The 14845-nt window shown below is 42.2% G+C and overlaps 1 protein-coding gene across 8 annotated transcripts in view; it reads left to right on the top strand.

Annotated features, from left to right (window-relative positions):
- Pde1c (phosphodiesterase 1C) overlaps nucleotides 1-14845 on the top strand; it is a 621274-nt gene that overhangs the window by 486872 nt on the left and 119557 nt on the right. For 2 of the 8 annotated variants that reach the window (XM_052720608.1, XM_052720607.1), the window contains exon 20: nucleotides 5117-5177. The exons of 5 other annotated variants lie outside the window; for them this stretch is intronic. In XM_052720608.1, coding sequence (XP_052576568.1) covers nucleotides 5117-5130 — 14 coding nt within the window. In that variant the 3' untranslated portion in view covers nucleotides 5131-5177. Of the gene's footprint in view, nucleotides 1-5116; nucleotides 7410-14845 lie in introns of those variants that run through there. One more of the 8 variants, XM_052720606.1, reaches the window with a different exon arrangement.

Here is a 14845-nt window from a genome sequence, read left to right as displayed (position 1 = left end):
ATTTACTTTCTATCCTAACTTCTATTAACAATCTAAAACTATCTTTTTAGACCTCAAAACATTTTCTTAGATAACAACTTAAGCTTTTATGTCTCTCAACCCTATATATTTTACACTTCCTTTGTGATGGTAGCCTTGTATTTCATCTGAGTTTGTCAGTCTAAACTTGGTCCAGAGTCTTAACTTCTGAGTTCTGAGCATATCCAAAGCCTATTGAGTAGAGTAGATGCTTCTCAAAATGCATGACACAATCACCAGATGTCAGCTCTCTCTGGCCCCTTCCTGCCTCAGGAACTGTACATGTTTCCTCCTTCTGACTTAGATAGCTTTATGGCTCTGTACTCAGATATGTCTGGTGCCGTCTCAAGCTCCACTTTATAGGAGCTTTTGGTGGTATCACAGCTGTATTATAGAAAATTATTAACCAGCAAACAGTAGCTTTAAAAATCACTGATCATGTAGTTAGTTGAATGAACCTAGCTGAAGATTTTAAGATTTAGGCATTAACACTGATTTCATGGCTAGATTCAGCATGATCACATCAATCAGCTGCAGGCTATTTGATTCAGTCATTACGCAAGGAAACTCCCTTTGTAAATTCTGACCAGGATGACCTGAGATGTTGACAGATACTCCTTTGCTCCAAACACATGCAGACGTGAACAAAATAAAAAAAAAAAATGAATTACAGTCTTTAGAGGCGGTGTAAGAGACCAACAGCTCTGGGGACCAGAAACAAAAGAGAATTACACAAGGTACCCGATACCACAGGACTGATGCCATGAGACAGCTGTGCTTCACAGCACAAGCAGGCACTCTCAGGAAGGTACAGAATGGACTAAGAATCCTCTGGGATGCAGGCTTCCAGAGAGGGACCTAGTCAGAATACAAGACAGGGGTCAAAAAGGGTAGAGCCCCTGATGCTGGCCTTTGTTTGGAATTCCAGCCTGAGCTACTGACCTGGAGCAATGGACAGATAGCCATATGCCTTCTTACCAGCCAAGGCCAGCACTGGAAGTGAGTCTCCAACTCTCCCAATATGACTGTGGGCCTTTAGAAACAAGTATTGTCATAAGCCGTGCTCTGACAGAATTGTTTAAAGGATCAAACAGAAATAACTACAGACTCTAGATAGGACACAGAGCTGCCATAGGGACAGGAAAAGTGGAAGGAAGCACAGAACGCACAAATTCCAGAGATAACATAAGAAGTTATGAGTAAATTGGGACTCATCAAAATAACAGACTTTCAGGCAGCCAACAACACTACCAACTGTGTGAAAAGGCAAATCAGAGAACGGGAGAAAATACTGGCAAATAATATGTTTGATTAGGGGTTAATTTCTACAATGTATAATGAACTTCAGAAGTTCATTTTGGGAAATTTTTATAATTTCTTAAAAAGTTAAATGTAATGTATCCAAGTGTCCTGGTGCATGAGAGTTGGCGCCTGTTGGATAGAAAAAGGGGGCAGGGGACGGGGACAAGTGTTAGACTGCAGTCCAGACTCCATAGTAAGTTCCAGGCCAGCTTAGGCTACATAGAGAAACCTTGTCTCAAAACCAAAACCAAAACAAAGCGAGAGTTAAACCTTCTACATAATCAAATGACCCAGGAATTCTAGATTCATATTCAATATTCATTTTCATAGGAAACCTTGTTCCCATGTGTTTATAGTAACATTTGACATAATAGTCCAAATGTGGAAATGACCTACATTTCCAGAAACTGAAAAATATATTAACAAAATGTCACATCCATTCCAAATGAATGAAGTACTGATACAATCTGAAGATGAATGAGAACGTAGAAGAAGATCAGTAGAAGAAGCCAGAGACAAAAAGCCATGTGTCAATGATTCTGTCTGTGTAAAATATTCAGAGAGACTTGAGGTGGGTAGTGGTATCAGAGGCTGAGGAGTGAGGAGCATGGGGTGACTTTTCAAGGGCATGGGGTTTGTTTTTTGTTTGATGTGATTAAACTCTCACAAATTAGATGATGATAATGACTGCATAACTGGCCATACAAAAACCCCAGGAGGCATATATCAATAGGGTGAATCCTATGGTAAACTACCATTTGATTAAAAAGAAAATGGAAGCATGGAAGACAGAAGGACTGCACACACCTCAGGACAGACAGACTGATGGGAAACAACATTCAATAGCCCTTAATTGTCATACCTGAAGGAAAAAAAAAGAACAAACAAAACAAAACAACCCAAATCTATACTTAAAGACTTTGTAGGATAGTTTCCAAAATGACCTCAAGGACAAGAAAAATCTTAAATCAGCAGTTCTCAACCTATGGGTCACTCACTACCCCTTTGGGGGATCGAATGACCCTTTCACATGGATCGCACATCAGATATCCAGCATATCAGATATTTGTTACAATTCCTAACTGTATCAAAATTACAGTTATGAAGGAGCAACGAAATAATTTTATGGTTGGGGGTCACCACAACATGAGGAACTGTATTAAAGGGCGGCAGCACCAGGAAGGTTGAGAACCACTGCCTTAAATGGCACCAGAAGTTGGTTACGTTCATGGAAGCTGCAAGTACCAACCGATAACCACCTGGCACCAAATTGTCATTGGCTCCAGTAGATGCCAGAAGGCAATGAAAATATGCTTTTCATATGCATGGGGAAACAAGCCATATGAAACGGCTAAAACAAGTCAGTTACTAGTAATGAGTGAAGGAGAGTAAAAACACCTTGAATCTTTATTCAGTGGGAACAGTGACAGAATGTGCTACTCTTGCACCATTGCTGAAAGGGGCACAAAGCTGGAAGAAGGGAAGAAGGTGTGGGGTGCAGAAACAAATGTACGTCCACAAGTCAGCAGTCACGTTGGTAAGTGTGTGGAACTACAGACATGCTGTAGTAAGACAGGAAAAACAAACTGTACATCGCAGGGTGGAGTTGGGAGCACTGATTTCTTCTTTTTCTTTGGGAAGAACTGGGTAATTTTTATGACTTTCTAACACAAAGGACTATCAGTAAAATAATTAAATATACCCTATAATATTTTTATGAACTGAACTTTTGGGTCCTGCCCTACTTCCATGTGTTCCTAGCCTAACCTAGAGTATGCTAGTTGGAAGTTTTAGGTCACAAGGGTGGAACCCGCATGATTGGGATAGGGGCTTTGAAACCATCAAATGGGAATGTAAGACATTGCAGTCTGAACTTAAAGCAGAGGGCCTTTCCCTGGACCTGACAGTGCTGGGACTCAGATCTAACAATTCAAGGCATATAACCGTGAGAATAAACTTCCGATCTTGATCAGCCACCCCAGCAGTCACTGTGGCACAATGGCCTAAGCTAGAACAGGCATCCGAATGAAAAACTGAACAAGCAGGAAGTCAGTAGACAGAGAAAAGAAAGGAAACAGCCAAGAATGCAGAATGGTAGCCACAACACAAGCCTGGAGGGCGTGTTGAAACAAGCGCCAAATGTACAGCAATCATTGGTTCATCACCTTCTGCTTAGATTGGCTTTTCAAATGCAGAGATGATCTGATTGTATGGAGAAAACAAGTCTGGCTCCATACCAAGTGTACATTTGCCTATTAGTACACCTTAGCACTACAGCAGTATTACATTTGTATATGGCAAAAGAAGCTCCATCCAATACAAAGCTGGTTCGTTGGAGACCATCTGTATATAGCTCTATTGTATAAATGTGCACCACGGCATTTAATCATCTTCCTGTTGTAGTTATTTTCTATTTTTCTGTTTATAAACAGTGTATCACATGATGTTGAGCAAGAAAACCAGGTTACTAAAAGATATGCGACACCTAGGACAATTGGTATGACTTTAAAACATGTAGAAATATTAAATATTTTATGACTATAAATATATCACACACATATGCACAGCAATAATTTTATGGCTTTGGGGAGGTAAAGGGAAGTCATGGAGAAGAAATACTAATGAAGTTCTACCTGTGTTCAATCCCTTGTGTGGATAACGGGTGTGTGGGTGAGGGTGGAGGCCACAGGTTGATGTTGGGTGTCTTCCTCTATCGCGTCCCACTTTATTTTTTGAGATAGGTTTTCTCACTGAACCTGGAACTTACAAATTCAGCTAGGATGGCTGGCCACCAAGCCCTCAACATCCCCCTGGAGGCCTCCCTAGCACCAGGGTTACAGGGATATACCACTACATCCAGCTTTTTACACCGATGCTAGTGATCTGAACCCAGGGCCTCAGGCTTGGACCGGCAGCACTTTACCCATGGAGAATTTTCCCTGTTCCGATTTAACCTCTTCAAGACTATTTAAAACATTGACCTTATTAAGCTGTGTGGAGAGTGTAGGTACTTATTTTGTTGGCATTTATACTTTTCCATACATTTAAAAAATCGTTTTACATACAGCCATGACTGCTTTACCAAACAATGATGCTTGTTGTCATTCACGTTGTTAGTTTAACATGTGCGCTTCGAACTTTGACATTTTCCCCTTTCTAACCAGTGGGTGTGGTTGAAAAATGAGTAGCTGAGTCTTTCAGAAGTTTTGGAAGTTATTTGTCAGAAGCCTGCAATGATTGTTTCATTAAAGGACCGTACAGTTTCTAAAGGCTCATCCTTCAGCTTCAGCACAAGAAAACCGCTTGGGGTCATCATGATCATCATCTGAAACCCTTGCACATCTAAACCAGAGTGGCTCTTGCATAGGAAAGACTAGCACATGCTTACATACTTTCCCTAGAACCTACGTCATGTGTTGCCCAATGGGATTTTTGAACTTTACGGAGTCCGGGGGTGAGGGGCATCCATGATGGAGAACTGGGGGACTGTTGGCTCTTGCCGGAAGAATGGCTCAGAGTTTTACCACCAGTAGCAGTCTTAACTGTTATCCATCCAAAGCAGTCACCTCCGAGCAGCTTCCCAGGGTGCCTCCTGAAGTGATCTTAGAGGACAGGTATAGTACCTAGTCGTTGCTAATGCAGATATAGCTGACTGCTCCTTGCACACACTTTGGCATGCACAGTAGTCTCGCAGTAGATATGGCTCTGCTTCTGAACTCTGCTGCCTGCTGTAGAGAGAGTTTCTGTGTCAAATGTTAACCGGCTCCCAATGAAGTTATTGTATGTCCTATTGCAGGAGACTACGGATAAAACATCCATCCAGAAACTTCCTTGGAAGAGACTTGACCATCTTCAAGGTCTGAAGACATGGAAATCTTATATTTCTTTTCCCCAAACAAAATCTACATGTATTGTAAGTTATTGAGTATTTAACTTCAATTGGTGACTTTTGGTTCCCCTAATACAGTTTGTAAAAAACACAGGTACTTTTATATGTATTTCACGCTTATAGACATCAGGGACAACACTAAGTTAATAACATGTATTAAATCCTGATAATTCTCTGAGGACATTGGTAGTAACATCGTGTTTAACAGATCAAGAAATTGAGGCATGAACACCTGAATAGCTTGGCCAAAGCCATTCACTATTGGCAAGTGGCAAGCCTGTTCTCATTCCTGGGGGATTTGTTATCAGCTAAGTCTGCAGGTAATTAATTATTCCACACTTGGAGCTACCTTTTCCCACACTTGCCTTCTGCCTGGAGATTTAGATCACTTCCCCACCTGTGACTTTAAGGCCTGTTGCTCTGAGTGAAGGATTCTATCACGTGAATCCCAAATGACTGTGGGTTCTGCAGCTAACTTTCGCCTTAGGTTCCCTGTGAGGGTTGGCAGCTGTCACTCACTTACCATGGATTGAATCAAGGCTTACACTTTATGCCTTGCTGTGGCACTCAGATCTGTATACCTCTGAAGAATTTGCCTTCACAGGTCTCTGAAATCATTTAGCACGGACAAGGGGCATACTGTTAACTGATTGCCCTTACATTTCCAATCTAAATATTCAAATGGAAAACTCTACATATTGCTGAGAAAAGTAGAGTGAAAGGCTTCACACAACTCCAGTTGTCACAGTGTGGAACATGGACTTTGTGTGTGGCAGGACAAACAAAATGAGAACAAAAAAAAAATAAATTAAAACGATCAGCTTCTTGAGGAAGGATTTTACAGGGTATTTGAAGGCAGCTGTTGTTTGAATCGGAAAGAGTTGACTCTCCTGCTTTATGCAATTGCTCCCTCCCTCCACTAGTTTGTCAGGGGACAGTGTCTTCATTCAGGTTTCTATTGCTGTGAAGAGACACCGTGACCACAGCAACTCTTATAAAGGAAAACACTTAATTGAGGTGGCAGCTCACAGTTTCACATGTTTAGCCCATTATCATCATGGTGAGGAGCACAGTGGTGTGCAGGCAGACATGGTCCTGGAGAAGGAGCTGCTCCATGTTGATGTGCAGGCAACAGGAAGTAGACTGTGCCACCGGGAGTAGGTTGAGCATAGGAGAACTCAAAGCCCGCCCCCACAGTGACATGCTTCCTCCAGAAGGCCACACCTACTCCAACAAGGCTAAACCTTCTAATAGTGCCACTCCCTTTGGGGGTCATTTTTTTTTTCAAACTACCACAGAGGGGCTTGAGAACTCTGCCTCAGTGCCTTTCATGTTATCTCGAAACCTGAAGATAGAAGGCGGGTTGCAGCACCTGTATGAAACAAAGGTTTGCTGCAGCCCTAGACTTGAAGCTTGTGAGGAAACGGACTCATTGACATCCTTCTTAAGCAAACACAGGCAGTAACTCTAGGTATGCAGGCATTGCAGAACTAAGGGAGAAATATCGGCTTCCGTCAATGCTGACAACTTTGCCAGCTGGTGCATATTTGAAGTGAGTCACTTATTTTTTTAAGGGAACATTTATGAAGGTTGCTGAATGTGATGCACAGTAGTTTCTTCACTCATTTAAACATTTCTCAGTGCCAGCTGTTATCAATACTATGTTACATCAGGAAATACAAATGTATGTACACATTATCTCTGCCCCAGGAAGTAGACACACAGGACTGAAGTGGTTAGGGAATGAAGGAGTCTCTAAAAAGAAAACCAGATCATGCACACAGGAATGGCTTCCGCAGAGCATGACTCACACATTGCTGTGCCTCAGTGTAAGGAATGCAGAATCTCAGGAATCAAAACTGGTCCTATCATTCTCCTAATCTACTCATACTCTACTAATTACCTCTAGATTAGAAGTCAGGGACAAAGCTCTGGCTTCTCATTGGTTGTCTGAGCCACTCTTCTTAAAAGGATCTCTAGCATTCTTTGTGCTCCTAAATAGGTCCTGCTCAGAGTCGCTGAGTGAACTGACTTTTTTTTTTTTTTTTTTTTTTTTTTTTTTTTTTTTGCTTAGTTCAAAATGTGGGCTAGGTACTTTGCTTTGCTTAGAATACCACTTAGATTCAAAGTGGTTTCCCCCGACAAGCTAAGTGGTGTGTTCTCTGCCAAATACAAATAAATACATTACTGAATCTCTTCATTGTGTGGTGAGATCATTCAGTTGTAAATCATGTATAGGGAATTTGATGAAATTTCAATGCTGTTGTAAGAAAATCAAGAGAGCAGACGGTGATAAAGCATCCTGGCCTTCCATGCTCAGCTATCATGTAATAATTGTCACCAACTACCTATCACACACCCACTGCAAAGAACTGCCTGGATGTCCTCTCATGCACGTCATCTTCCAGTTTTCACAACGGCCGTGCAAAGAAGTTACTCTTTTCCCCACATCAGAGAATGGAGGAGAGGAAACAAAACCCTGACTGAGGGAGACCCTTAGGATCTCAGAGGGAGTAATTCTCCCTGCTCTGTGTGCCTCCAAGCCTATGGTTCTCCCATAATGTTACCTACTGCTTCCAAGAGGAGAATTTTGTGGGTCTTTTGGTGCCTTAGATCTTAGCACAGCGTCTATATCATATAAGTGCTGGTGAACAGGGACTAGAGCACATCTGCCTGCATGAACCAGACCCAGTCATGCACTCCAAAGATCTCTCTAACCCAAAATACTGGCATACATCATTTCACAATGGGAATTCATTTCCAAGAATATGTCATTAAGTGATTGCATTGTGTGAGCATCAAGCAGTGTATTTACATTCTTAAATAAACCTCAATGGTATAGCCTGCTACACAGCTGGGCTGTATGGCATATTCCATTCTATATGCAGTCCATTTATTAACTAACACATCATTATATGATGCACAACTGTATTGTAGATGACTTTTTTTCTTACAAAATGAACTCATCCAATCTGTTTTTTCTTCCTCTTTTTTTTTTTGTTTTTGTTTTTTCAAGACAGGGTTTCTCTGTGTAGCTTTGTGATTTTCATGGAACTCACTCGGTAGCCCAGGCTGGCCTTGAACTCACAGAGATCCACCTGCCTCTGCCTCCCAAGTGCTGGGATTAAAGGCATGCACCACCACTGCCCAGCCCCAGTCTGTTTCTTAACTCTGGCTCAACATCACTAGATAGCTTCTTAGGTGGCAAGCCTTCCTTTTCCACCTCCTAGAGATTTTTGGTCTTTCTGAGGAGAAGAAAAGGAGGCTATAGACCATGTGGGATTCTTATTTTCTTAAGATAGTTTTTGGAGAGCCAAGATATTTAAAAATGCAGATAATGGGGTTAGTCATTCTAGTATTTAATATGAAATACACCTTAAAGAGTTTAAAAATAGAGTGTCACTTTGGACAACACTTCATGTAATATGTGTGGATTAAGAGTAATTTTCTGGTTGGATTAGTGTTGCTAAATTCTATTTCTACAAAAGGGCAGGTTTCCTTTCTGCCTGGCTTCATGCTAATGCTTTCACATCTTGGGCTGTATGTGAATTTCCAAATTGGGGAAGAATACAGCTACTGAATATTCCTGGCAATAACAAATCTGCCAGACAATTAAAGGTCTTGAACTCAGAAAAGGGAGAGAAACTTACTGGGAAGGAGCACTCCGTGTGCATCAGTCAGTGCTGGTTGCTTTGGGATGTGTGGTTCTTTTCATTCTTATTAGTAACTTCTGAAGTGAGTGCTAATTTATCTCCATTACTGAGATGAGACAGTGAAGCCAAGCAGTCATGTCACATGAGGACAGCACCAAAGCTGAATCTGGCCACCTTCTAAAGATGGTGGAGCTGCAAATGGGATTGTGGAGATGAAAGGTGGGGAAGAATGCTGGAGAGATTAAATGGTCATTCTCAAATGCCAGAATAGTGGCATTGTAAAGACAGTGGCAGCTCAGTTCTGCCCCACAGATTCTGCTCTTGGGTGCTTGAACTAAACTTGAGCACCAAGAGTTTTAGAAGCTCTTAGTGTGGCCTTCATTGACAGGCAGGGCTGAGAACTAATGAGGACAATTTGACCTAAGGCCCGAAGCTTCCTTGGCATGATGGCTTGTTTCCCCTGGCCTAGACATTGGAGCACCTGCCTGTACTCCAGCCTGTGAAGGTGAGGCACCAGGTGAAAACAGTTACTTCAGAGGCCTTCACCAGGATCTTTGTGTAGCTACTCTTTGAGCCATACACACATGGGTGGATAACATTTGTTTTAAGGAAGCATTATTATAGCTGCAGCACACAGAATATGCCACAGATATTATGCAGGTTCAAATAGTGATGCTTAAATGAAGTAGTTTTAACTGCACATTTTTAGCCTATTATGGCAGCTATTACAGCTAAATTTGGAGCCAAGATAATTTTCCATGCACCAGGAAGGATCTGAAGTTGATTTGGATGTGAATCCAGGCTCCAGCCTTCCTTCATCATAGCTGTGATATAAATCCATTAAGCCTCAGTTTCCACACCTGGGAAAGGATGGCACTAGTGCTTGATTGTAGGTAGGTATGAACTGAAGCATGGCTTAAGCTAATTCACACCACATTCTCAGCATGGTGTCTAGTACAGGTAGTAGACATTATATGCCAGGTGCCATAATCATGTCTGAACTCAATTCAACAGTTGTATCAGTTTGTCATGTGAACAAATCTAGATCTGTTTCCTAGAGAAAAAAATATGTAGATTAGGAGAAGAGAGTAAAAAAGGGAAGGAGGGGAGAGGAGAGGAGAGGAGATGAGAGAGAGAGAGAGAGAGAGAGAGAGAGAGAGAGAGAGAGAGAGAGAGAGAGAGAGAGATAAGAGATGGTGGTAGTAGAAGAGAAGGTATTATTTGTGAGGGAGGAATTATGGTATTTATGAAAATAATGAGGGCTAAGTAAAATGAGTGTTAAAGTTCCTGAAAGAGCATTGCTTTATGAAAATAAAAGGTTATGTATAACTGTAAAATACAGCATGTTGGGTAATAACGTATAGTTTTTGTCTGAAGTTTGTCTTTTTCTAAGTGTGTTCAAAAGTGACCCCCAAGTTAACCACTCTGTGTGGGTCTATGTGCCTTGGGCACAATCTCCAGCAGCTGATATGATCATTTTCTGCAAGTCGTTTGCACTCTCTGTGTCTACTGTGCTGACAAAGCAACGGGTAGTGGGGTTCTGTTCCCTATTTGTTTCTTCCTTATCCCGAGAGGGAGGCTGTACTGTTGGGCTCAGCTGTAGGGGATGTGTAGTTATTGAAAGGAGGAGGGTCAGGCCCCTTCTAAGACCCCAGAAACATGTCAAGATGAATAAAAACCCCTTCAGGAGGACACCCAGCATCCCAGAGGAAAGGTCCACCCCAAACTCAAGACAGTGCCCCTGTGACTACCCTGCTATCATGCCCTGTGATCAAAATCTTGATACCTGCAGAGGAGAAAGGCAAGAAATGCGCACAAACAGCACTGGGCACAGCTCCCCCCCATTTCCCATATTGAGTGGAGGTGACAGCAGGCGGTTCACATACATCAAAGCTCAGTGGGGAGCCAATCTCTATCAGTAGGTTCAGGCTATTTGTAGGGACTCCAGTGGCAAGCAGAGTTTTTGTTCTGACAATCAGAATTCCAGCAAATGGTAAATGTTCCTTCGTGCTGAGAAGTGGGAAATTCAATAATACTTTGGCTGCGTTCACGCTGAGTTGCGAAAATAGGATGAATGTGGAGAGGGACTGTGACTCAAAAGACATGAATCGGTGAGCCCAAGCCTCAGCTTTTGATTCGAGGCTCTAAGCCCTCTCTTGTCTGTCCTCCAGGGTCATAAGGATGTTTTTACATTTGTTCTAGATGTGTTAGGAATGGGAATGGCAGTGGTGGTTTTAATACTTGTTTATCCTAAACCATGGAATGAAGCATCCTGAGAGCTTAAAATGACCATTCTAACTACAAGAGAGGATTTTATTATCATGTCACAACAGAGCAACTTTGCTGTGTGAAGATAACTCCAAGACAGTTTTTGGCCTGGGTATTAAGAAGCTTGAACCAGCCATCTTCTGTAACCCGGCAAGGCGTCCAGTGGAGGGATCATGAGGACAATAACCTAGCTATAAAGCCTTCGACCTGCGATTTGTGTTGCCTGCAAGACGTGCTGGGGTAAAGGTGGTTCAGAACGTGTGCAAGTGGCCAGCTAACAACTGGTCCAACTTGAGACCCATGCCATGAGAGGGAGCCCACGCCTGACTCTACCTGAAGGGCCAGGATCCAGAGGCTGGATACCCCATACACCTAAGATAGAACCAAACACATCTGGCAAAAAAAAAAAGTCAACAAAATGATTCCAAATGATATTCTACTATACTCATAGACTGGAGCCTAGCCCAATTATCATCAGAGAGGCTTCATCCAGCAACTGATGGAAACAGATGAAGAGACCCACAGCCAAACATTAGGCAGAGCTCAGGGAATCCTGGAGAAGAGGTGGGGTAAGGGTTGAAGGAGCCAGAGGGTCAAGGATATCACAAGAAAACCCACAGAATCAACTAATCAGGGCTCACAGGGGATCACAGAGACTAAGCCAATAATCCCGGAGGTGGTATGGGTCTGACCTAGGTCCTCTGCACGTATATTAGAGTTGTACAGCTTGGTGTTCTTTTAGGACACCTAATGTAGGGGTGGGCACTGTCTCTGACTCTTTTGCCGCTTTTGGGAACCTTTCCCCTCCTACTGGGTTGCCTTGTCCAGCCTTGATATGAGGAGAAGTACCTAGTCTTATTGCAATGTGATATGCTGTGTTTGGTTGATATCCCTAGGAGGCCTGCCCTTTCTGAAGAGAAATGGAGAAGGAGTGAATCTGGGGAAGAGGGGGAGGTGGGGGGGAGATACTGGGAGGAGAGAAGGGAGGGTAAACTGTTGTTGGGATGTAATATATGAGAGAAGACTAAAGAAAAAGAATAAAGAAAGGAAAAGGAAAGAGGCAGCAGCCCGGGAGCTGCAGCTTCCACACAAGATGCTTCTTGCAAGCACCTTGCACAGTTCAGGGCAGACACAGCATGACTGCCCGCCAGGGCTTGAATTTCTGTTCTTTCTAGTTACACTAGCAGCACACAGCATATGGTCCAAGAAACCAATGGGTAAATATTAATCTTAGACTTCAAAAGGTGTATTGAGCAAGACTTTCTGGGGGTCTAGTGGGAAAACCCCAGGGGACATTGGTTTATTGAATTTTCTCTTAGGTATGTTCTGGTTGAGTTGATAGTTGATTCCATAGAAAAATGCATAGTTGTGTTTCTTTTGTAAAATTACACTAAAGCTAATGTTTTAGAAATACTAGAAAATGACATCAGTTAATCAAAACAAATGTTCATGTTACACAGATGTAATCAGTGCCATGAGCTAATGTTTACTTTTTAGACTTTCCTGTGTAGATGGTAATATGTTTTGTAGTGATTAGATTAGGTTAGGGACTGGAGAGTTATCTCAGAGGTTAAGAGCACTGGTTGCTTTTCCAGAGGACCCAGGTTCAAGTCGCAGCACCCACATGCCAGCTCACAACTGTCTGTAACTCTAGTTCCAGGAAATCTGATAACCTCTTCTGGCCTCCGAGGGCACCAGACAGACAAGGGATACACAGACATACATGCAGGCAAAACACTCATACACATAAAAAAAAAATGGTAAGAATTTTTAAATTAGCTTAGGTTCAGAGTTATTTTTCATTATATTATCAAGTAAGCCTTTATTTTTGCTAATAAACACTTCTCCTATCTTTTCAAAGTGTCATGGTAGTATCTGATTAAATAAAATGAGAATTTATTTAAAAGTATTTATTTAGTGTGTGTGTGTGTGTGTGTGTGTGTGTGTGTATACACATGCCATGGCACATGTATGGAGGTCAAAGGACAACTTGTAGGAGTCAGTTTCTTTCTCCCACTGTGTCAGTTCCAGGGGTCAAATTCAGGTCATCAGGTTTGGTAGCTTAGCCATCTTGCTGGCCTGAAAACATGATGACAATTAAATGTATCTTATTTGATGGTGTATTTGTGTACTGTATTTGTTGTATGTGGTATTTATGTGTGTGGTGGGGGGCGGGTACCATACAGATATTTGTGGAGGCCAGAGATTGTTTTTGAGGCAGATTCTCTCACCAAATCTAGAGTTTTCCATTCCTTCTAGACTGAATGGCCAGCGAGACCCTTGGATTGGCATGGCTCTGCCTGCCAGCACTGAAGTTATAACACGTGTGTTATAGAACCATTCCAGACTTCTCTGTGGATACTAGAGATGTGAACTCCATCCCAATACTTTGGAGAGCCTTGGTCGCTGAGCCACCTGCCCAGCTCTGCATGTAACCTTTTTGCTTTATCACAAACGGCAGGCATTTGCTCACTGTAGGAAGATAGTCGCTGAGAGGGTGTTTGCAGAGAACTGTCTTGGGAGTTCAACTCCAGCTCACTTAGGTACTGTTTCCCTTTGCTCTTTAGGAGAAGGTGAAGTTACCTGCAGTGAGAGCTGGTCCTTGGGCAACTGGCTGGCACCAACTCTGCTCCTCCGCACTTTTCACCTAATTATTATATTTATTTTGTCCTTACTGACAACATATTTTTTCTTGCTATGTTCATTAACTAAACAGATTTTCAGGAGAACCAAGGAGTCATGGGAGACTAGAATGGAGGGGAAGAGAGAAGGTGGGCAGTCCTTTCCCTTTTTCTCCTCACAGAACTGCAGATTGGATGACACACTCTATCATCATCTAAGCCCATTCACATCTTCCTGCTCGTCACTTGCTATCCCTTTATCCTCTGTTCTAGGATCACCCAGGGTGACACATCATGTGATGCCATCATGCCTCCCTAGGCTCCTCTTGGCTCTGCAGTCTCTTGGGCTTCTTTGCTTTACTAGTCGGGTATTTTGTGGCTCTCCTCCAGCTGGAACTATCTGCTGTTTGCTTACTATTAGAATGGGGCTATATGAGTTCTGCTTCAATCACAACATACCAACATTCGTTACATAAAATCAAGGATGTACCCTGTTAACAAGATGTGTGTCACTCTGGTCTCCTGGATGAGGTCGTATTGGTCATATTTCTTCACTGTGACTACTCTTTTGATCCTTCTTAGACCTTCACCATGTCCAGTTCACACTAACAACTTGTCCCCCCTCCATAAGGCCCGTGGAGCTATAGAAATTGTTTGGCAATATGCCTAGTAGATTTTTCTGCTTTCTCACAGATTTTTGTGTAATCCATTACTATGTATCTGTATTTTATACTTTGGGTTGTAGTTACCTCTGTGTTTTGATTCATTGCTCAAAGTGATTTTCATTCAGAACCATTGGGAGCTCCTCTGTCTGTCGTTTTCTTTTCTTTTTTTTTTCTTTGTACTTTTGAATTTTATGTTTCTATAATGGTCTCCAAGTCCACCTTGTGTACACTGTGTCTAGTTCTAGAACAAGCTATTTCTATAGGAAGTACCTGCTTCCCTCATTGGAGAATGATATTTGAAATAAAAATATAAGGTGAGTTCTCTGTTGCTGTAGCTTCAGAGCCTGGAATTTTTTCTAGGTCTGATAAGGAAATGTATGTGTGTGCACTAAGCCATGTAAGTGCTCCTGTCTATAAACACCTTTATAT

This window comes from Peromyscus californicus, unplaced genomic scaffold, assembly GCF_007827085.1.
Source record: "Peromyscus californicus insignis strain IS unplaced genomic scaffold, ASM782708v3 Scaffold_6__1_contigs__length_162567912, whole genome shotgun sequence".
Classification (NCBI taxonomy): domain Eukaryota; kingdom Metazoa; phylum Chordata; class Mammalia; order Rodentia; family Cricetidae; genus Peromyscus; species Peromyscus californicus.
Note: the sequence above shows the minus strand (reverse complement) of the source record. Positions and strands in the feature narration are given on the sequence as shown.